Source organism: Hyla sarda, chromosome 3 (genome assembly GCF_029499605.1).
Source record: "Hyla sarda isolate aHylSar1 chromosome 3, aHylSar1.hap1, whole genome shotgun sequence".
Classification (NCBI taxonomy): domain Eukaryota; kingdom Metazoa; phylum Chordata; class Amphibia; order Anura; family Hylidae; genus Hyla; species Hyla sarda.
In genome coordinates, this window is record NC_079191.1 from 194,253,891 (window position 1) to 194,278,928 (window position 25,038).

Sequence of the window (25,038 nt, forward strand, 5' to 3'; positions counted from 1 at the left end):
TTTCAAACCTTTGTTGAGTAGTGTGACATGTTGTGGTAATAGTGTCTTGCTACTAAAATTGATTATGGCTGATTCTGAATTTATTGTAGTCGGTCTATCTTTTGTTTTGGTCTTACGTCTGGTTCTAGTGCTTCTTCGTGTGGTCTTTTTTGAGGTGGTGTGGCTTTGGTGTATATCTCTTGTAAAGGAGGGTGAATCAATGCTGTGGTCGTGGATTGGGCTGATGGAGTGATGGAAGATTGTTGATGTGTTGGGGTCTGGGTGTGAGTTTTGTGAGGTAGCTGTGATGTTAGTGACGTGAGTTCTTGTTAGTTTTTGAATAGTTTGTGTATGGGTATTGTGTCGGTGGGCCTTGTTATCTCTGGTTGTATCTTTTTGGTGTATGTGGAGGTGATATCTGTTGTGAATGGGTATATTGTATGTTGTGGAGTGTTGTTATTTGTGCTTTTGATGTTGTTTTTGGGAGGATTGATTGGGACAGTCTCTACCAAATTTCTTACTTTTTCTCTCTATTATGTCGTTTTCTATCTTATATAGCTTTTTGCATAGAATTTCTTGATATTTTAGATATTCTTCATTTTGGGTGAATTCATCTAATTCTACCTTGATGTCGCTTTGTTTTATTTCTAGATCTTGCAATAACTGTTTGCGTCTGTTGATTACTAATTGTACTAAGGCTATGGACTGTTGGTGGAGTAAATTTTGCCATTCATTATCAAACAGTTCTCTATATAGATCCCCTGCTGGATTTTTAAACAATCTCAATCCCTTTGGTATAAAATTTGCTTCTATGCACTGAGTTAGTGATTTGATTTCCCATTGTTGTTTTAGTTTTTTAATCAAAATGTATTCTAGAGTTCTGAATGTCTCAGATAAAGTTCTGTCAAATTTTTGTGTAGTTAGTTCTGGTGTGGTCTGTGTTTTATTTGTACCAAACTTGTAGTTATCTACGTATTTTTGTTTGTGCTCTATGTGTGACCATATGTCCATATTCAACTGGTGCCTGTGGGAGCTAACCTGAAGGATACTTGATTAAAATGTGAAGCAATACAAGGAGAGGAAACTCTAACCACAATAGCAGGTTGAAAACTCTATTGTGCCAGATGAGTACTAATGTGTAAGGTCGCGTACCCTATGGGACCTGAAAAAACCATTGTATGAAAGGGGGGGGGGCACTTTCCTCGAATCTGGTCTTTTATGTACTCATGGATGAAAGCATATGTGGAACTTGTATATTGTGTACAATAGTTGGGTGAAGAAGTAGGATGCAATATAAATTAAACAATGATACATTTATTTTAGGTTATATAATGCCTATGGCATCTGCCTGCAGAGCCCTTGCAGCAGTGCCAGTAGATATGTGATATATAAAATTAATAAAATCCAAATAAAATAGAATAAAACTTGTAAAAACTTGTATAGATAGCTTAAAGATAGCTTTGTACCTGTTAATCAGTCAAGGACCTATATTCTGAGAAAGGACAGCTAATAGTACACACCTGCTGCTGTACCAGACACATACTGTTTTAAGCGTAGTGAAGCGTATTGTACTACGTGATATACGCAATAAGTATGTCAGGCAGAGTAGTGCCAGGTCGCGCACAGTGGAGTGGCAGAGGCCTAAATTCATCAGGCGCAGGCTGAGGTCGCAGCAGAGTAGGGGCGTATGGCAGCCGGAGTCGCAGCGAGAGGTCTGAGCTCCCGGTGTCAGCTAGCAGTCGTGTCTTGACCAGCAACCCAGAAGCCGTTATTGATCGGTTCACTCGGTCACCCTCTTCATCCCAAGTGTTATCCAACACCCTCAGTCAACAGTCGGTGGGTTCCTCAGATTCAACCCACACTTGGCATGGCCCTCATGCTGCTGCTGCCACGTCCAGGCTCTCTCATTGTGCTGCCATATGATCTCCTCATGCTGATACTGCCACCTCCAGGCTCTGTCATTGTGCTGCCATATGGTCTCCTCATGCTGATGCTGCCACCTCCAAGCTCTCTAATTGTGCTCTATGGTCTCCTCATGCTGATGCTGCCACCTCCAGGCTCTGTCATTGTGCTGCTTTATGGTCTCCTCATGCTGATGCTACCACCTCCAGGCTCTGGCATTGTGCCACCATATGGTCTCCTCATGCTGATGCTGCCACCTCCAGGCTCTCTAATTGTGCTGCTCTATGGAGTCCTCATGCTGATGCTACCACCTCCAGGCTCTCTCATTGTGCTGCCATGGATACTGCAAAACATAATTAAGGTGTTGGTCCCCGGTTTCAGAAATTCCTCTGCATTAGGGTCACTTTCAGGACTGCTAATGCTGCTGCAACCACCTCCAGGCTGTCTCATTCAGCCACTATATGGTATACTCATGCTTCAGCCACCTCCAGGCTGTGCCATTCAACCACTATATGATCTCTTCATGCTGCCACAAACTCCAGGCAGTGGCATCAGTATGACGAGACAACATGGTCTCCTCATACTGATTCCACCACCAGGTTCTGTCATTGTGCTGCCATGTGACTCCTTGTTAAATCTGGTCTTTTGTACCCTCACGCCGCGGCCCAGGACACTAAAACTTGGGAGTTAAAATTTCAATTTAAAAATCCTCAATTTCAATTTAAAAATTTTACATTTAGAAATCTTAAATTTCAATGTCTCCTCATGCTTCTGCCAACTCCAGGCTGTGCCATTCAGACACTATATTGTCTCCTCATGCTTCAGTCACCTCCAGGCTGTGCATTTCTGCCACTATATAGTCTCCTCGTGCTTCAGCCACCTCTAGGATGTGCCATTCAGCCACTATAGTGGTCTCCTCATGCTTCAGCCAATATATGGTTTACTGATGTTGCTGGGCCCAGGCCTAAAAAAGCACTAGCTACCATAAATCTTCAATTTAAATTTAAAAATTCATCTTTTAATCTTAGGGATTGTGAAGCCCTAGTGTCTACTCATGCTGCTGCCAGCTCCAGACTGTGCCATTCAGACAATATATGGTCTCCTCATGCTGATGCCACCTCCAGGCTCTGTCATTGTGCTGCAATGTGACATGTGACTCCTGGTTATATTTGGTCCTTTGTACCCACACGCCAGGGCCCGGGACACTAAAACTTGGGAGTTAAAATTTTTATTTCAAAATTCTCAACTTCAATTTAAAAATCTTACATTTCTATTTAAACATTTTAAATTTCAATGGTCTTCCTCATGCTTCTGCCAACTCCAGGCTGTGTTATTCAGACACTATATGATCTCCTCATGCTTCAGCCAACTCCAGGCTGTGTCATTCAGACACTATATGGTTTACTCATGCTTCAGCCACCTCAAGGCTGTGTCATTCAGCTAATATATGGTCTACTGATGCTGCTGGGCCTGGGCCAAATTTTTTTTATGGTAGCACTAGCTACTATAAATCTTCAATTAAAATGTTAAAATTTATCTTTTAATCTTAGGGATTGTGAAGCCCTAGTCTCTACTCATGCTGCTGCCAGCTCCAGGCTGTGTAATTCAGCCACTATATGGTCTCCTCATGCTTCAGCCACATCCAAGCTGTGTCATTCAGCCACTATATGGTTTTCTCAAGGCTGCCAACACCTCCATGCTGTGTCATTCAGCCACTCTATGGTCTCCTCATGCTGCCAACACTTACACGCTCTGTCATTCAGCCACTATATGGTCTCCTCATGCTTCAGCCACTTCCAAGCTGTGTCATTCAGCCACAATATGGTCTCCTCATGCTGCCAACACCTCCACGCTGTGTCATTTCACCCCTGTATGGTGCTGCCAACTCCTCCACGCTGTGTCATTTAGCCACTAAATGGTCTCCTCATGCTGCCAACCCCTCCAAGCTGTGTCATTCAGCCACTATATGGTCTCCTCATACTGATGCCACCTCCAGGTCATTGTGCCGCTCTGTGGCAGGGATTCTAAAAGTGATGCCTGTAATCTGCATGTCATTCTGAATAACAATATTATTTCTGTCATGATTCAGCTAGCTGGGGGTGGATCCTCTGTGCCAGAGAGGGATTGGCGTGGACCGTGTCGGTGGACCGGTTCTAAGTTGCTACTGGTATTCACCAGAGCCCACCGCAAAGCGGGATGGTCTTGCAGCGGCGGTAGCAACCAGGTCATATCCACCGGCAACGGCTCAACCTCTCTGACTGCTGAGATAAGCGCAGTACAAGGGAGTAGACAAAAGCAAGGTCGGACGTAGCAGAAGGTCAGGGCAGGCAGCAAGGATCGTAGTCAGGGGCAACGGCAGGAGGTCTGGAACACAGGCTAGGAACACACAAGGAAACGCTTTCACTGGCACAATGGCAACAAGATCCGGCGAGGGAGTGCAGGGGAAGTGAGGTATAAGTAGGGAGTGCACAGGTGAGGATACTGATTAGGCCTGCTGCGCCAATCAGTGGCGCAGTGGCCCTTTAAATCGCAGAGACACGGCGCTAAGGAGCGGGGCCGCGCGCGCCGGGACAACATAGACGGGGAACGGGTCAGGTACGGGAGCCGAGATGCGCATCGCGAGCGGCGCGTCCCGCATTGCGAATCGCATCCCGGCTGGGAGTAATATCGCAGCGCACCCGGTCAGCGGGTCTGACCGGGGCGCTGCGAATGAGAGAACGCTGCCAGCACTCCGGGGTAACAGTACCCCCCCTTGGGTCTCCCCCTCTTCTTGGAGCCTGAGAACCTGAGGATAAGACTTTTGTCCAGGATGTTGTCCTCAGGTTCCCAAGATCTCTCCTCTAGGCCACAATTCTCCCAGTCAACCAAGAAGAATCTTTTACCTCTGACCGTCTTGGATGCTAGAATCTCCTTCACCGAAAAGACGTCAGATGAACCGGAAACTGGAGTGGGAGAAACAACTTTGGGAGAGAAGCGGTTAAGGATGAGTGGTTTAAGGAGAGAGACATGGAAGGCATTGGGAATACGGAAAGAAGGAGGAGTTTGTAAGAGAAAGGGTTGATCTGGCACTTGATTTTGAAAGGACCAAGATAGTGTGGTCCCAGTTTATAACTGGGGACACGAAAGCGGACATACTTAGCGGAGAGCCATACCTTGTCTCCGGGAGCAAAAATGGGGGGAGTTCTTCTTTTCTTATCAGCAAATTTTTTCATCCGGGATGAAGTCTGTAAAAGAGAATTTTGGGTTTCTTTCCATATGGTGGAAAGGTCTCGAGTCACTTCATCAACAGCGGGCAAACCAGAGGGCATGGGAGTGGGGAGGGGAGGAAGAGGGTGACGGCCATACACCACGAAGAATGGGGATTTAGCAGAAGATTCGGAGACTCTGAAGTTGTATGAGAATTCGGCCCATGGTAGAAGATCTGCCCAGTCATCCTGGCGGGAGGAAACAAAATGTCGCAAATAGTCACCCAGGACCTGATTAATTCTTTCTACTTGCCCATTGGATTGGGGATGATAAGAAGAAGAGAAGTTTAATTTGATCTTGAGCTGCTTACAGAGGGCCCTCCAGAATTTAGACACAAATTGAACGCCTCTATCCGAGACGATATGCGTGGGCAACCCGTGAAGGCGAAAAATGTGTATAAAAAATTGCTTTGCCAACTGAGGCGCCGAAGGAAGGCCTGGAAGAAGGATAAAATGTGCCATCTTGGAGAATCGATCAACGACCACCCAAACAACTGTGTTGCCACGGGATAAAGGCAAGTCAGTAATAAAGTCCATACCAATCTGTGATCAAGGTTGTTCAGAGGATGAAGGAGACCAGCAGGCTTCTGGCGAGGAGTCTTATCCCGGGCACAGACAGTACAAGCCCGCACGAAATCAACAACATCAGTCTCCAGAGTAGGCCACCAATAAAATCGAGAGATGAGTTGAAGGGATTTTTTGATGCCAGCATGGCCTGCGAGGTGGGAGGAGTGTCCCCACTTGAGAATCCCGAGGCGCTGGCGTGGAGAAACGAAGGTCTTCCCTGGAGGAGTTCGTCTGATGGAAGCTGGAGAAGTTCAGATCAGACAGTCCGGAGGAATGATGTGTTGCGGAGAGGCTTCCACTTCAGAGGCATCTGAAGAACGAGAGAGGGCATCGGCCCTAATGTTCTTGTCAGCAGGGCGAAAATGGATTTCAAATTTAAAACGGGCAAAGAACAACGACCACCTAGCCTGGCGAGGGTTCAGCCGTTGGGCAGACTGGAGATAAGAGAGATTCTTGTGGTCAGTGTATATAATAACTGGATATTTGGATCCCTCCAGCAGGTGCCTCCATTCCTCAAGCGACAATTTAATGGCCAGTAATTCTCGATCACCAATGGAGTCGTTTTTCTCCGCCGGAGAGAAGGTCCTAGAAAAAAACTACAAGTAACAGCATGCCCGAAAGAATTTTTTTGTAGAAGAACTGCTCCAGCTCCCACCGAGGAGGCGTCTACCTCCAATAAGAAGTGTTTAGATGGGTCAGGTCTGGAGAGTACGGGAGCAGAAGAAAAGGCAGACTTGAGATGTTTAAATGCGTCTTCCGCTTGAGGAGACCAGGACTTAGGATTGGCGTTTTTCTTGGTTAGAGCCACGATAGGAGCCACAATAGTGGAAAAGTGTGGAATAAATTGTCTGTAATAATTGGCGAACCCCAAAAAAAGTTGGATAGCACGGAGTCCGGAGGGGCGTGGCCAATCTAATACGGCAAATAGTTTATCTGGGTCCATTTGTAGTCCCTGGCCAGAGACTAAGTATCCTAGGAAAGGAGGAGACTGACATTCAAAGAGACATTTTTCCATTTTGGCATAAAGTTGATTGTCCCGAAGTCTCTGAAGAACCATGCGGACCTGCTGGCGGTGTTCTTCTAAGTTGGCAGAAAAAATCAGAATATCGTCCAGGTAAACCACAACACAGGTATATAGAAGATCACAAAAAATTTCATTTACAAAGTCTTGGAAGACGGCAGGGGCGTTGCAAAGGCCAAAGGGCATAACCAGATACTCAAAGTGTCCATCTCTGGTGTTAAATGCAGTCTTCCATTCGTCCCCCTCCCTGATGCGGATGAGATTATAAGCACCTCTTAAGTCCAGATGGTAAAGATGTGGGCGCCTCGTAGGCGGTCAAAGAGTTCCGAGATAAGAGGTAGGGGGTAGCGTTTTTTTACAGTGATTTTATTAAGTCCGCGGTAATCAATGCAAGGGCGTAGGGAGCCGTCTTTTTTGGAGACCAAAAAAAATCCATCTCCGTCAGGAGAGGAGGACTTGCGGATAAACCCCTTTTTTAAGTTCTCCTGGATGTATTCCGACATGGCTTGAGTTTCCGGAGCAGACAGAGGATAGATTCTGCCCCGGGGTGGAGTAGTACCCGGGAGGAGGTCAATAGGACAGTCATAAGGCCTGTGAGGAGGCAAAGTCTCTGCTTGTATTTTGCAAAAAAACATCAGCATAATCCAGATAGGCCTTGGGAAGACCAGATACCGGGGGAACTACAGGGTCTCGACTGTGAGTACTGGGAGCCGGTTTAAGACAGTTCTTGTGGCAAGAAGTACCCCAGTTCTTGATTTCCCCTGTGGTCCAATCAAGGGTTGGGGAATGGCATTGAAGCCACGGTAATCCAAGAAGAATTTCTGAAGTGCAGTTAGAGAGGACCAAATATTAAATTTTTTCGTGATGGGGTCCGATGCACATTAAGAGAGGTTCCGTGCGGTAACGCACGGTACAGTCCAATCTTTCATTATTAACAGAGTTGATGTAGAGGGGTCTGGCGAGACTGGTCACCGGGATGTTGAACCGGTTGATGAGAGAGGCCAAAATAAAATTTCCTGCAGATCCGGAATCCAAGAAGGCCATAGCAGAGAAGGAGAAGGTAGAAGAAGACATCCGCACAGGCACAGTAAGACGAGGAGAAGCAGAGTTCACATCAAGAGCTGTCTCACCTTTGTGCGGAGTCAGCGTGCGTCTTTCTTGGCGAGGAGGACGGATAGGACAATCCTTCAAGAAATGTTCGGTACCGGCACAGTACAGGCAAAGGTTCTCCATGCGGCGTCGTGTCCTCTCTTGAGGTGTCAAGCGAGACCGGTCAAATTGCATAGCCTCCACGGCGGAAGGCACAGGAACGGATTGCAGAGGACCAAAGGAGAGAGGTGCCGGGGAGAGAAACCGCCTCGTGCGAACAAAGTCCATATCCTGGCGGAGCTCCTGACGCCTTTCGGAAAAACGCATGTCAATGCGGGTGGCAAGATGAATAAGTTCATGCAGGTTAGCAGGAATTTCTCGTGCGGCCAGCACATCTTTAATGTTACTGGATAGGCCTTTTTTAAAGGTTGCGCAGAGGGCCTTGTTATTCCAGGATAATTCGGAGGCAAGAGTACGGAATTGGATGGCGTACTCGCCAACAGAAGAATTACCCTGGACCAGGTTCAGCAGGGCAGTCTCGGCAGAAGAGGCTCGGGCAGGTTCCTCAAAGACACTTCGAATCTCCGTGAAGAAGGAGTGTACAGAGGCAGTGACAGGATCATTGCGGTCCCAGAGCGGTGTGGCCCATGACAGGGCTTTCCCAGACAGAAGGCTGACTACGAAAGCCACCTTAGACCTTTCAGTTGGAAACTGGTCCGACATCATCTCCAAATGCAGGGAACATTGCGAAAGAAAACCACGGCAAAACTTAGAGTCCCCATCAAATTTATCCGGCAAGGATAATCGGAGGCTGGAAGCAGCCACTCGCTGCGGAGGAGGTGCAGGAGCTGGCGGAGGAGATGATTGCTGAAGCTGTGGTAGTAGCTGCTGTAGCATCACGGTCAGTTGAGACAGCTGGTGGCCTTGTTGCGCTATCTGTTGCGACTGCTGGGCGACCACCGTGGTGAGGTCGGCGACAACTGGCAGCGGGACCTCAGCGGGATCCATGGCCGGATCTACTGTCACGATTCGGCTAGCTGGAGGTGGATCCTCTGTGCCAGAGAGGGATTGGATTGGTAGCAACCAGGTCGTATCCACCGGCAACGGCTCAACCTCTCTGACTGCTGAGATAAGCGCGGTACAAGGGAGTAGACAAAAGCAAGGTCGGACGTAGCAGAAGGTCAGGGCAGGCAGCAAGGATCGTAGTCAGGGGCAACGGCAGGAGGTCTGGAACACAGGCTAGGAACACACAAGGAAACGCTTTCACTGGCACAATGGCAACAAGATCCGGCGAGGGAGTGCAGGGGAAGTGAGGTATAAGTAGGGAGTGCACAGGTGAGGATACTGATTAGGCCTGCTGTGCCAATCAGTGGCCCTTTAAATCGCAGAGACCCGTCGCGCGCACCCTAAGGAGCGGGGCCGCGCGCGCCGGGACAACACAGACGGGGAACGGGTCAGGTACGGGAGCCGAGATGCGCATCGCGAGCAGGCGCGTCCCGCATCGCGAATCGCATCCCGGCTGGGAGTAATATCGCAGCGCACCCGGTCAGCAGGTCTGACCGGGGCGCTGCGAATGAGAGAACGCTGCGAGCGCTCCGGGGAGGAGCGGGGACCCGGAGCGCTCGGCGTAACAATTTCACTACCCCAGCACACTCCATATGCATGTTAGAACAAAGCAAAGTGTTCTACACCCCTATTGAGGCTCTCTGTAGTCCAGAAATGGCCATTTTTAATATAAATTTGCCGCAAATAAATTTGGACCAAACCACATTTTTTCAACAAATTTGGCGAATTGGTCGAATGGAATTTTTCTAAAAGTTTGTTCATCTCTAATGTTAACATATTCTAACTGAAAACAGTAAGACCTAAAATTGCATTTCTTTGCCACAATTATAGAGCAAAATGGAACCGTGTCTTGTAAAACCATGTTATTTTACTAGCATATTAGCCCTTATTTACCAGTGTAAACCCGATCTGCTTTTGTCGGTTTGTGTGCCCTGAGTGGCGCAGTTCTGCCTGTCACAAAAAAACATGATCAGCCAGCGCAGCCCTGGTAGCACCTGCATTCACCAACCTGGACTGGTGTACAGGGTAGACCTCACCAGCAGAACAATGAGTGCAACTCTGGAGCTGCACTCCCTATTTTGCTGGTGAGGTCACTGTGTACATACACTATATTACTTATCCTGTGCTGATCCTGAGTTATATCCTGTATTATACACCAGAGTGGCCCCACCCACTGATTGGCCCTACTCCATTGGCCCCTCCATTTTTGTGGCCCCATGCTCAGATACACCATTGACCCGTGCCCCGGATCTTTTGGAAGCCTAGCAACGCTCGTGCAGTAGAGTTGTACTTATGTTCCGATTGTTTCTGAGGGCAGAGCAGTGGAGCACTGGGCGTGGCAGGCCGGGTAAAGCACACTTAGTATTTAGTCGTAAGCATGACAGGGGCAGCAGTGCGTTCACCTCTACAGATTTAATAATAATCATAGTGATACACAGAAGTTTAGATTAATTAATGATTGTGTTTCAACAAGCAGCCATGTTATAGCCACATTACAGAATGTAAGACCCTTACATACTGCTTGGTGTGGTTTCTATAGATTGTTTTCGTTTGACTCCATTCACTTAATTGGATTTGAGCTGCAACACCACACACAACCTGAGGACAGGAGCCTTTCTTATTCTGGAAAATCCTTTAACTCCTTAAGGATGAAGACCATTTTGACTTTAAAGGGTTACTCTCATTAAAATGAATTTTTGCTATTGCACTCCTTATGGTAAATAAAAAAGATTTCTAATATACTTTGTTTAAAAGAAGAAAAAGAAGTTTTCTATGTTTTATTTGTGCTTACAAAAGCTCAAGAGCACATTTCCCCCCATCTTATACACAGACTTAGGACCGAGGTCCAAACACAGAAAGTGCAGCCTGGAGTGCTGAGGGGTGTGTGTCCAGCCTCATCTAATCATAGCTTCTCTCACACTTAACTGCCATATGCTGTTGGTTGGACCCCCTACCCCTCAGCACTCCAGGCTGCACTTACTGTGTTTGGGCTTCGGTCCTAAGTCTGTGTATAAGATGGGGGAAAATGTGCTCTTGAGCTTTTTTAAGCACAAATAAAACATAGAAAACTTCATTTTCTTTAACCAAAGTATATTAGAAATATTTTTTCATTTACCATAAGGAGTGCAATAGCAAAAATTAGTTTTAATTAGAGTGCCCATTTAAGGACCAGGTCGTTTTTAAATTTTTTATTATCTTGTCATGGTGAGATCTTTAGGAACATCTTTCAATTATTGAAATCAGGGAAACTAGAGGAAGGTAAGTGGAGAAAAGATTTGATGGCAAAAAACTTGGTTAAAACATGGAAGATATTCAGGAAAGAAATGGATATAGAAGGAATAATGGATGAGGCATTATTGTTTAATAATGAAAATATGTATGAGATGAGTGGGTTAGGAAAAATGAGTTTATTCAAGGATAAGGGACCCATAAGGATAAAAGATGTTTGGAGAAGGGTAAACTTAAGAACTGGCCTGAATTAAAAGAAGAATACAATCTTAAAGAGGTTGGATGGCTGGGATGTAGAAGTCTTAAAGGAGCCTTTCTTGAATTATAAGTAGAGGAGGAAAAATACACTCAATAAACCCTGAGATAGTGGTCAAAATAATGATGGGGAAAATTTAAAACAAAAGTCACATTTCATGTGTATATAAAGCTATGGTTAGGTCAACTAAAAACAAATTATATCATAAAAGTTCTCAACAATGGCAGGAAGAAAATGTGCCAAGTAGATAAATCAAATGGGATATGTACAGAAAAATATTAATATGGTATCTACAAATTTGAATTATAGGATAATGCAATTTATATAGTGTACAGATTCCATTATATACCATATTTTTTGGAAAAGATAGGAGTAAGAAGAGAGAGTAAATGTAATAGATGTAATGCAGAGAAGGCATGTCAGTTTCATATCTTCTGGAGTTGTCCAGAGATTGTTGGATATTGGAGAGAGGTATATGGTAAAATTGAAGAGATAACTGGTGTATGCATGAAGTTCTTCCCTATGTTGGCAATTTTGGGAGATGATTCAGATACAATAGCTAGTAAAAAGAAAAAAAGAAGTTGCTTGAGAATGTTATTCTATGCGCGTCTGTTGATTGTTAAAAATTGGATATCCGTGAAAAGCCCAAGCTGTATTGAATGATATAACAATGTGAGGAGAGTAGAAAGCTATTTAGGAGAGGGATGAGGGGGAGAGGGACAGGGAGAAAGTTAGGAATTTTAAAAATAATTATATATTCATTTATTTTTTGTCTCCCCAATTTGGGGGTTATGGTTTTGAATAAATCTGAAATTTGATGTAAGGGAGTGAGGAGTTCGATCAGGGAGACTAAGTGGTGCTCCCTGACCTCCGGACCCCTCGCTTCTCAATGGATTTATGTATTTGGGATAAGGGGGAGGAGTGGGATAGGGTGGACACTGATATAAACAGGATTTTGGGAAAGTGGATTTGGTTTTGTAATGTGTATAGAAATGTTATTAAAAAAAAGGAACAGGTCATTTTTTGTTTTTGCTTTTAAGTTATAAACACACAAAGCAAATGAAGATACTAGAAAGACCTGGACATCAAACACTAGAGCAGAGGTACCCAACTACTTTTAGTAAGGGTCCACTTATCCAGGTCTGTCAACAGGCGAATGTCCGAGCTGAACGCTAAGATCTGATTCACACCTAGTGGCCATAGTGCAGTGCAAGAAAGAGGTGCTTCTTGTTTCAGAACATTATTTTTGTATTTATAATAAGGCCATGTTCACACATCGGAATGTACGCACAGAAAACATCTGTGCAGACGTTCCGCAGACTGCTGGGGCTGGCATAACATATCAGCGTTAGGACAGCAAAGGAATGCGCTGTCTCATAGACAGCTATACATTCACTGCAGAGTCCACAGAAGGAACAAACAGGTTCATTCCTTCTGTGGAAACATCTGGTGCAGAAATTCCACCATATAGACAACACAGCTGAATCCCATTGAATCTGCTGCTATGGAATCTGCTGCTGTGGATTCCAACATGTGAACATAGTCTCAGTCACTAGGATGTAAATTTACCTTTCCCCGTATGACCAGAATACTGCCAGACACTTCGCCCCTGAATATAATACTGCCAGACACTGTGCCTCTAAATATGATAATGATACATGCTATCCCCCTCAATTTAATCCTGCCACAAACTGTGCTCCTAAATATAACACTGCCACACACTGTGCTTCCGGAATAAAGTACTGCTACACAATGTGCCCCTAAATGTAATATTACCACACACTGTCCCAAAATATAACACTGCCACACACTCTTCCTCCTGAATTCAACACTGCCACATACTGTATCCCTGAATATAATTCTGCCCCACACTGTGGCCCTAAATAACATACTGCCAAATACTATGCCCTTAGATATGATACTGCCCCATATTTTGCACCTGAATATAATACTACCACACATTGTCCCCTAAATACTATACTGCCAACGTGCTGTGTCTCCCCAATGTAATACTGCCAAACACTGTGCTCATAACCAAATATTTATGCCACTGTAATAAACCGTGCCACTGTGCCCAGGAATAAACTGCACCACTGTGTCTCTGATGAACTGTACCACTGTGCCACCTAATGAACTGCACCCCTGTGCCCCCATTGCGGTCTTAAATCATTATTTCCCAACCTGTGACTCTCTAGCTGTTGCAAAATACTCACCTGTCCCAGCTCAGTGGTACATCCTTGCTCTGGCCTCTTCTACTTAGGCTTTGCCAGAGCAGAATGATGCAGGCAGTGCCTACCGGGCTATCTGCATCATAGAGGAAGTACTGAGTGGCCAGGAAGGGAGCAGAGTGTTTCCACAAGTACAGTAAAATATGCAATATTATAAGTAAAATATGATTTTCATGGTTCATACGGGTGCAAAATTCTACTAGAAAGTGAATAGATAGCTGTAAATACACTTACAGCAGATGCAATCGGAACAAGCTGATTCATTTATTATCTATTATCTACTCCAGCTATGTGATGCCATCTTGGCTGAATGGATTGAAGAGGTAAGCTTTGGGGCGGCTTAGGTCCCTTTCTCAGGCACATAATGGCAATGAAGAATAGGCCTTAGATACATCTTGAGAACATTCATCTTTAGCCAATCACATAACTACATTTAATGTTTCAGACCTATTTGATGTGATGACAATGGAAATGTTTTCTGCTATATACGAGAGGGATTCTAGAAGTATGGAGTTTCAATAGCTAATCTAACAAGCAGGCAGAAGCAGAGTGGTTTGGGAAAAATGATTTCTTATTTATTGTTATTGAAGCATATAGCAGATTGGGAAACAGTACTGGGCTTAATATCATTGATTTTATACAGCCGTATGTTTTATTCCCTGTACTACACATTGTGTTGGTCACGCTTCTCTGATGCATACGTTTTTATTTTATGTTGTAGTGTTTTCTCTAAAGGCATCTGCTGGAATTTAACTTCTCAACCCTAGTCCCCAGAGTTAAAATGTGAACTACGCGTAAATCATACAACAAGCCACTTCTGAATGTACCCCTGCTTGCATTGGACCAAAATAATAGAGGGTAGAAACAATAAATTCCACATGCACCAATTACTCACAGTAAAATGTCAGAACAAGGGTGATCTTATTGCCCTGAATAAAAGACTGAAGGGCAAGGAAGATTATTTTTCAGCAAGCCATTTTGGAGTCATTCCAACAGAGCAGTGAATTATGTTCCTCACTTAGTTTCATGTTACAAAGAAATTTGTCCAGAATGCTAAAAGCAAATAGTGCAATGACAGTAGAGAGATACTATGTGCAAAGACGTAGGCAAAATGAACCCTGTATCTCTACTCGAAGCTAGAAGCGGAAAGGAAATAAAGCTTTCCTTAATGTGCTGAAAGTCCATTTTCTTTATTTATAATTATCAAACATAACTGTACAGAAATAGACACTGTAAAGAATCAGAAAGTCACTAAACAAATGTTAATCTTCCATAAGATAATAGTCAATTACCCCTATGTGGAACTGACAGTATGACAAATAATTCAATATCTCTTTAGGGACATTGATAAAAATCAGGGATCGAAGCTCTGCAGATTCTTATATTATTGTGTCTTGGCTCAGCAGTTTACTCCATTCCTCTAACTCAGGAAACATAGGCATGAAATGTGTCATTTATGTGCTCATTGGACCTTAGGCTATGTTCACACAGCATTATTGCAACAGGAATTCTTAAAGGAGTTATCCAGTATGTTGAGTAAAAAAAAAAAAAGCAAATAGTACCACACCTGTCCTCAGGTTGTGTGAGGTACTTCAGCTCAGTTTTTTTTTTTTAAGCAAAAGGAGCCAAGTTGTAATACAACACATAACCTCAACCATAATGCTTCATTGTTGTACTGGTCTCTCCATATGCATGGCAGAGACTTTATGGCCCACTCAGGTTTCTGGGTCAGGGTGCAACCATACCCTCTGAAGGCTCTGTAATTGCATCCCTGCTTCCACTAACTTTTAAGAGGTCCATTAAGCCATCCCACCACAATGGAGCGTGCTGTGTGAAAGGTATATGTAATGCTTGCAAAAAGAATATATGCCTTTGCTCGATAAGATAATAGTAGGTTCTACATAGGAAGTTATGGAACCAACACACATAATTGTAATTTTGTAAGTGACTAAAAAACTAGCTCTAGTGAACATGTTGATGCTATATTAGGAACAGGAAGTTATATATATGTATACAGTATCTCACATAAGTGTGTACAACCCTCACATATTTGTAAATATTTTATAAAATCTTTTCATGTGACAACACTGAAGAAATGGCACTCTGCTACAATGTTAAGTAGTGAGTGCACAGCCTGTATAACAGTGTTAATGTTGAGTCCCCACAAAATAACTCAACACACATCCATTAAGGTCTAAATCTTGCCAAATAAAAGTGAAGAAACCCCAAAGTGGAAATGTTCAATTTGGGCTCAATTAGATATTTTCCATTTTTTTTTTACCATATGTTGTACTCTGCAAATCAAATTGGTCTGCATGGCTGTTGTCCCAGAAGGAAGCCTATTCTAAAGATGAAGTACACAAAATCATACAAACAGGTTGGTAAAGACACGCAGACTATGGACATGAATTACTGGAACCATGTCCTGTGGTCCGACAAGGCCAAGATAAACTTATTTGGCTCAGATGTTGCCAAGTGTGTGTGGCGACAGCAAGGTGAGGAGAACAAAGACAAGTGTGTCCTGCCTACAGTCAAACATGGTGTTGGGAATGTTATAGTCTGGGGCTGCATGGGTGCTGCTGGCATTGGGGAGCTACAGTTCATTGAGGGAACCATGATTGCCAACATGTACTGTGACATACTGAGGTAGAGCATGATCTGCTTCCTTTGGAGACTTGGCCACAAGGCAGTATTCCAACATGATAATGACTAGTGTTGAGCGGCATAGGCCATATTCTAATTCGCGGATATTCGTAATATTCTCGTTTTATTTTCGCATATGCGAAAATTTGCGTATGCGAAATTTGACATATGCGAAAATTAGCACATACAAAAATTAGCATAAGCGAAAATTCGTATATGCGAACATTTGCATATTGTAATTTTTGAATATGTGAAAATTCGCACGCCAGTCTCACACAGTAGTATTAGAGCCTTCATTACACCACACAAGCTGGAAGCAGAGAGGGGTGATCACTATGATGTGTATTGGGAAAAAAAAAAAAATAATGAATATTCGTAATTACGAATATATAGTGCTATATTCGCGAATATTCGCAAATTCGCGAATATGTGATATTTGCGAATAAAATTTGCATTGCGAATATTCGCGAGCAACACTAATAATGACCCCAAATACAACTCCAAGATGACCACTGGCTTGCTAAAGAACATATCTAAGGCATCCTTAAATAGAAGGTGGGGAGTGCAAGGTCTCTAATATTCACCAGCTCCAAGATGTCATCATGGAGAAGTAAAAAAAAAGGTCTCCAGTGACAACCTGTGATGCTCTGGTGAATTCAATGTCCAAGAGGCTTAAGGCAGTGCTGGAAAATAATGGTAGCCACAAAAGATATTGACACTTTGGCCCAATTTGGACATTTGGTGTACTCACTATCGTTGCCAAAGTTTAGATATTAATAGCTGTATGTTAAGTTATTTTTAGGGGACACAACCTTAAACGGTTATACAGGCTGTGCACTCACTACTTTAAATTGTAGCACAATGTCACTTCTTCAATGTTGTCACTATTTCTAAAGATTCCTACTTATCCCACTGCAGGAAAGGTCTTGCATGTCTTCCATGTAATAAAAATGTAAAATGAGTTTTATAACTGTGCTGCCACAGATAAGTTATTGGGATATGAATTTCTAAAATTTTCAACCTGACAAATAGCTGACACTTACCGGAACAAGAAATTTTTTAATCTCTTCCAGAGCATGACTCATTCGTGAATAGGCTTCTCCCGGTGGAGCAAATACTTCAATTAATACGTGGAGTTCATCACTCAAGTGTGCATATTTTGCCTCTCCACTCTTCCTTAATTCTTCTTCCTGGCATTTAAATAAATGAGATCTTTTATTTTTATTGATTTACAACAAAAGGGCATAGACATAAAAGAACCAGTTGAGAATAGAACATTGTGGGCAGTGAACAGAAAACCTCAAAGTAATAAGTGCTTAAAGAAAACCAAGCTTCTTAATACAAATGTAACCATCAAATAAGACTGTCAGTGTCAATGTTCTCTGAAGTACATTTGTAAAGAAGAAATATATCATTAGACCTACAAATGTGTCAGGATTTTTATAATAGAATCTTTTGTAGGAGCAGAATCCCCATAGTAGTTATCTTCTAGGTCAATAGCGTCCCTTAGGCTCTATTCACTTCACCATATTTCTCTTTGTCAAATGTGCATACCAATAGTATTCCATAATATCTTCAATATGTACCACTGTATAGAAATACAGTGGCATGTGTCGGCCATGGGTCACAACGCAGGGTATACAAGCAGAATACATTTACTTGCAGTGACCCATTGTTCTGTCAGGGTCTATGGCTACGTTTGGCACATCTACTGGGAGTTTTCCCATGTCAAATCCGTTCACATTGCATGATGTAACCACAACAGTGCAAAATCTATACTTGAGCCTTCCACCTAACCACTTATGATTTCTGTAAGTAATGACCTTCTATATAAACTCTATACGCATTATAAAACATTTGTATAAGACCCAGATAGCATGATTATATAATTATAGAATTATGAGAAGCCATTGTATCATTTCACCGCCTTCTTCTAATCCTCTTCTCTTGGCAGTGGGAAGACTATCATCCCTAAGGTGTCTGAGCTCAGTTACTGAGCAGATTGGCAATGCTACATTCATGCAGTATATAGAAAAAGGCTGACAAGTACATGTGTTATAAATAATGTCCAATATAAACTTGAACCCCATGGCAGCAACAAACATGGCACTGTTTTCTGTCGTTAAAATCCTCCCTAACAGTATAATTCTCCCTTACTACCGCAGACCAATATGTGACAAAATGATGGAATGATGATAAAGATTGTGGGAACGAGAAAAGTCAATAAATAAATCTATATGTAGAAAATACATTCAAGCTCATATACAACTAGAATTTGGGTGATCATGGTGCCACTAGAACCAGGGAAAACCATTAAAAAGGAACAGACTTACATGCAACACTGTATTTGTTCTCTATTAATGTAGGACTAAATTAGGAGGCAGCAAACTATGTATATGACCAGAATTACAGTATATTAATATTATTTAGTGCTGTATAATGGCATTGTTTTGAATTGAATTGTAGAAATATGCAGATCTAAATAATAGTATTATTTGGTCTACTGTATGGTAGCTTAATTTGTATAATGTGTATGATTTAGGTAATATATGGTGTTATGAGTGCTGCATATTATTCCCTATCCTTTGGATAAGATGTCTGATCACATGGCACTCCAGTCATCTGGTGCACAGAGCGAACTCTGCTCTGTGCCGAAAGGTGGGCCAGCACAGCCGTCACGCCCCTTCCATTCATGTCTATGGGAGGAGGCGTGATGGCTATATAACAAGCACGAAAGCTTCAAGCTTCCTGTTATGTTATGCGCTCTGGACGCACAAGCTGGCCGTGAGCGCATGGTCCATTACCTGCTGCTGGCGGGGCTGGGACTTGCATCTCAGGATGCGCCTGCATGCGAGCCCCAGTCCATCACTCACCTTGTGCTTCTCTTGCCCCTGCTTCTGCCTCTCTGCTCCAGCGTGCATGTCCCCTAGGGTGTGCGCGTGCCGGAGCTTTAAGATTTAAAGGGCCACTGTGCTCATTAGCGTAACTAACCTGATAAATTCCTCCACCCTCCTCACTTCCCAGCCGGATCTTTGTTGCCTTGAGCCTGAGAGAAAGCCTTCCTGTTATTGCCTTGCCATGTATCAGATCCTTTGCCCCGTGACCTGACCTTGCTCCTTGCCGCCTGCTTACTGACCATTTGCTACATTCCTGACTACGCTATTGTGCCACCTGCCCTGACTTTCTGCTATCCTGACTATGAGCTGTCTTATCACTCCTGTGCCTCATATCTCCTCAGCCCCTGTGTGGTCGAGCCGTGCCAGAAGTAGCGACCTAGGTGACACCTGCCGCAGCAAGTCCATCCCGCTTTGCAGCGGGCTCTGGTGAACACCAGCGGCACCTTAGACTCCGCTCCCTGGTATGGTCCGAGTCATTTGCCACACAGGTGCAGCGGATCAACATCCACCGGGGTTCCTGTCTTCTGAAACATGAGTGTTACAGTAAAATCTGCCTGAAGTAGCGGATCTTCCCTCCATTGTGGTACGTCATAGTGGCAGCAGTTGGCCTGACAGGTGCAGCAACTTTCTCAACTTTCTGCAATGATGCAAAAGCTTTTGGCCTTACAACAGTAGCAGGTACCGCAACCTGGCCCACTCCCACCACCGATTCCTACAGTGTCTTCTGGCTCCTAGCTATTTCTGCCGTTACCTTCCAAGTATGATGGGGATTCCAAGTCATGCAGAGGCTTCATTACACAGTGCTCCATGCACTTGGAGCTCATGTCTGAACAGTTTCCTGCGGAACGTGCTAAGGTGGCGTTTGTCATTAGTCTACTGTCCAGAAAAAGCCTTGGCTTGGGCTACACCCCTTTGGGACCGTGGTGATCCGGTATTCTCCAATTTTTCGGCCTTCTTGGCAGAGTTTCGCAGTGTCTTTGAGGAACCCGCACATGCCTCTTCTGCTGAGACGGCTTTGCTGAACCTCTGTCAAGGGAATTCTTACGTTGGTGACTACTTGGTTCAATTCTGCACTCTTGCTTCTGAACTTGCATGGAATGATGAGGCCTTGTATGCCACATTTAAAAAATGACTGTCAAGCAGGATTAAAAATGCCCTTGCAGTATGTGATCCTCCATCTTCTTTGACTGAACTTATCCACTTGGCCACTCGCATTGATGTGCGTTTTGCTGAGAGACAGGAGGAACTGCACTTAGAGAGGGAACCTGCCCCAACAAGGAGATATCCTCATCTAGTACCCGGGTTTCAACGTCCACCTCTTGTTTCCTGCACCTCTTGCCGAAGAGACTATGCAAGTGGATCGTTCTCGTCTAACGCAACAGGAGAGGTTACGAGAATTTGTGCTTGTATTGTGCTAGCCCTTAGCACTTCCTCAAGGACTGTACAGCTTACCCACAGCATCCAGGAAATGCTCATACCTTTGGTTTGTGGGAGAGGCGTTCCTGGCTGTGATTCCTGGCTGTGAATACTACCTCTCCATGCTTAACTATTTCTGTACAAGTCTTCGCTTCAGCCAAGTCTTCCTTCAGCGCTACAGCATTTTTGGATTTTGGAACAGCAGGTGACTTCATTGATGCTTCTTGGGTCCACAAGTATCATCTTCCCCTTACTCGGCTTGACAAGCACTTGTTCCTCTCCTCTGTTAATGGACAAAATCTGGACTGTATAGTTCACTTCCATACTGAATCCCTTGTAATGCAAGTGGAAGTATTGCACAAAGAAAAGATTGAATTCTATGTTCTGCCACACTGTAATTCAGAGAATCTTCTTGGCCTTCCTTGGTTGCAACGCCTTTCTCCGCAACTGGATTGGAGAACTGGAGAGATTATTCGTTGGGGACAATCCTGTCAAAATCTTTGCCTCCAATCAGTTCAGTCTGAAATTGTTTCTTGTCCTCCTCCTTTACCTGGCCTGCCACAACCTTACCAAGATTTCTCTGACGTTTTCTGCAAGAAACAGGCTCTGCCTAAGCATCGTCCTTACGACTGCCTTATTGATCTTCTGCCTGTTACCACTCCTCCTCGTGGAAGAATATACCCTCTATCGGTTCCTGAGACTAAAGCCATGGCTGAGTATATCCAGGAGAATCTCCAAAAGGGATTTAATCGTAAGTCCTCTTCTCCTGCTGGAGCTGATTTCTTCTTTGTTGGAAAGAAGGATGGCTCACTCTGTCCATACATTGACTACAGGGGACTAAAAAAATCAGGGTCAAGAACCGTTACCCTTTACCTCTTATTTCAGAACTTTTTGACCGTGTACGTGGTGCCAAGGTTTTCTCCAAGTTGGACTTATGTGGAGCATATAACCTCATTCGTATCTGCAAGGGAAATAAATGGAAAACTGCCCTTAATACTCATGACGGACATTTTGAGTATCTCGCAATGCCTTTTGGTCTCTGCAATGCTCCATTTGTTTTTCAAGAGTTTATCAATTATATCTTCCATGATCTTCTCTACACCTGTGTTGTCGTATACCTAGATGACATCCTGATCTTCTCTTCCGACTTAGAGGAGCATCATACTCATGTTTGTCTGGTTCTTCAGCGACTATGGAAGAATCATCTCTACGCCAAACTGGAGAAATGCCTGTTCGAGAAAACTAGTTTTCCGTTTCTTCTTCCATTGTCTCTCATCAGGGCCTGCAGATGGATCCAGATTAATTGTCTGCAGTATTGGATTGGCCTCGTCCTTCGAGCCTACGTGCTATTCAACACTTTCTGGGATTTGCAAACTATTATCATCAATTTATCCCACATTTTTCATCCTTGGTTGCTCCAATGTGGCTCTCACTAAGAAGGCATCTAATCCTAAGTCTTGGCCTAAAGAGACTGAAGAGGCCTTCTCCCGTTTAATGTCTGCCTTTGCCCTTTCTCCCGTGCTTACAAGATTTGATCCAGAGAGGCCCTTTGCGTTGGAGGTTGATGCCTCATCTATTGGAGCGGATGCCATTATTATTCAGAAAAACGCCAAGGGCAAGACTGTTACTTGTGGGTTCTTCTCCAAGACCTTCTCTCCTGCTGAGAGGAATTACTCCATTGGAGATTGTGAACTCCTCACTATCAAGCTAGCTTTGGAGGAATGGCGACATTTATTGGAAAGTTCTTCTCATCCGGTCAGCATCTACTCCGACCATAAAAATCTTCTATACCTTCAGTCTGCTCAGCGTTTGAACCCCCAGCAGGAAAGGTGGTCACTGTTCTTTTTTAGGTTCAACTTCTTCATTCACTTCAGTCCAGCAGACAAGAACATCAGGGCTGATGCTCTCTCCAGGTCCTCTGACGTCATTGGTTTGGACTCCACGCCTAGGCATATTATTCCTCCTGACCATTTGATTCCTGCTGCTCCTGCCGAGATTCAGCAAGTTCCTCCGGGAAAACCCTTCGTGCCCGCCATAATGAGATGCAAGGTCCAGAAAGGGGGTCATTCTTCCTTGACAGCAGGACATCCTGGATTATGCAAGACTCTACTTCTTATCTCCCGACACTACTGGTGGCCCCATCTTGAACGTGATTCTTCAGATTTTATTAATTCCTGTGAAACTTGTGCCCGTGACAAAACTCCTCGACAGAGACCTGCTGGACTCTGACAGCCTTTACCCATTCTGGAGACTCCCTGGTCCCATATCGCCATGGATTTCATCACTGATTTGCCACCATCTCATAATAACACTGTCATCTGGGTCATTGTAGATCAGTTTTCCAAGATGGCTCATTTCATTTCTCTACCAGGTCTTCCTTCTGCCCCGCAGCATGCAAAGTACCTCTTGTTGCATGTCTTTCGTTTACATGCTCTTCCTCAGCATATCTTTTCGGATCGAGTTGTGCAGATTGCCTCTAAGTTCTGGAGCGCCCTTTGTAATTATTTGGACATCAATCTGGACTTCTCCTCGGCCTATCCCCCTCAGTCCAATGGTCAGGTGGAGAGGGTTAATGAAATCCTAGAGACTTATCTTAGCATTTTGCTTCAGCTCGCCAAAACGATGAGGTCGACCTTCTCCCCTGGGTTGAATTCTCATTTAATCATAAGCATTCCGAGTCCACAAGGTCGTCCCCCTTTTTTGTTGTCTACGGACTCTATCTCCATCCTCCTCTTCCTCTCCCGGTTTCTTCTGGTGTGCCTGCTGTTGAAGAGCTGGTCCGTGACTACTCTACCATCTGGCAACAGACCCAACAGTCGTTATCCCAGGTTTCTTCACGCATGAATGCGCAAGCTGATAAAAGTAGAAGACCTCCTCCATCCTTCTCTCCTGGTGACTTGGTGTGGCTTTCATCCAAGTACATCCGCTTAAAGATCCCCTGTTCCAAGCTCGGTCCTCGCTACCTTGGTCCCTTCTGGATTCTACAAAAAATCAACCCTGTCTCCTACAAACTCTGTCTACCTGCTACGTTATGTATTACCAATTCATTCCACGTCTCTCTCTTCAAGCCTCTTGTCATAAACCGGTTTTCTCAGAAGAATCTTGTCCCAACACCTGTCTCCGGCACTTCTGACATCTTCAAGGTTAAAGAGATTCATGCTACAAAAACTGTGAGAGGTAAAAAAAAATTTTGGTCGACTGGGAGGGTTACGGTCCTGAGGAGAATATCCTGGACAGTGACCTTCTCAGGAGTTTTCTTACTCGTAAAAAGAGGGGGAGACCAAGGGGGGGGTACTGTTACATTATGCGCTCTGGCCACACACGCTGGCCGTGAGCGCATGGTCCGTTACCTGCTACTGCCGGCGGGGCTGGGACTCGCATCGCAGGACGTGCCCGCATGCAAGCCCCAGTTTGTCACTCACCTGGTGCTTTTCCTGTCCCCGCCTCTGCCTCTCTGCTGCAGCGCGCGTGTCCATGTCCCCTAGGGCACGCACGCACTGGAGCTGGGCCACTCTGCTTATAAGTGTGATTCGCCTATGGCTCATTGATAAATTCCTCCACCCTCCTCACTTCCCTGCTGGATCTTTGTTGTCATGAGCCTCAGAGAAAGCATTCCTGTTATTGCCTTGCCCTGTATCAGATCCTTTGCTCCGTGACCTGACCTTGCTCCTTGCTGCCTGCCTACTGACCATTTGCTCCATTCCTGACTACGCTACTGTGCCATCTGCCCTGACCTTCTGCTATCCTGACTAGGAACTATCTTATCCCTCCTGTGCCTCACATCTCCTCAGCCTCCTGTGTGGTCAAGTCGTACCAGGGGTAGGGAACTCGGTGCCACCTGCCACAGCAAGTCCATCCTGCTTTGTGGCAGGCTCTGGTGAAAACCAGCAGCATCTTAGACTCTGCTCCCTGGTACAGTCCGAGTCATAAGCCACACAGGTCCAGCGGATCCACTGGGGTTCCTGTCTTCTGAAACGTGAGTGTTATACTTCCAGTGACAAACATTGTAACGCTGTCCTGATGATCGTGGGGGGGGGGTACCAGTGGCCAGACCCCCCTGTGATCAGACATCTTACACCCTATCCAAAGCTAAGATGTCCATGGGCAGAGTACCCCTTTAAGAAATAATCTGGGTGTAATGGTGGAGGAGGATAAGGCAGATCTAGTAAATGCCTTCTTCTCTTCACTGTATTTACACAGGAAAATCAATGTCATATGAGAAAAGTAGGGATATTGTGAATTCTCTAGAAAATCTCACCTGTTTAACCCAACAAGAAGTGCAGTGCCACCTTATTAACATTAAAACACACAATTCACCGAGGCAAGGATCCATCCCATAGTTTTTTCAAGAATTAAGTACAATGCTAGACTAGACAGACCCTTATTCCTTGTATTTAAAGATTCCGGCGCTTAGCAAATGTAGTACCAATATTCAAAAAGGGGTCAAAATGGGATCCTGGAAACTTTAGGTCTGTAAGTTTAACATCTGTTGTGAGTAAGA

At 44.5% G+C, this 25,038-nt stretch overlaps 1 protein-coding gene across 4 annotated transcripts in view; it reads right to left on the reverse strand.

Moving 5' to 3' along the window:
- KHDRBS2 (KH RNA binding domain containing, signal transduction associated 2) overlaps positions 1-25,038 on the reverse strand; it is a 495,176-nt gene that overhangs the window by 243,767 nt on the left and 226,371 nt on the right. For all 4 annotated transcript variants that reach the window (XM_056565801.1, XM_056565800.1, XM_056565799.1 and 1 more), the window contains one exon: positions 17,268-17,414. In XM_056565801.1, the coding sequence (XP_056421776.1) occupies positions 17,268-17,414 (147 nt within the window). The remainder of the gene's footprint in view (positions 1-17,267; positions 17,415-25,038) is intronic.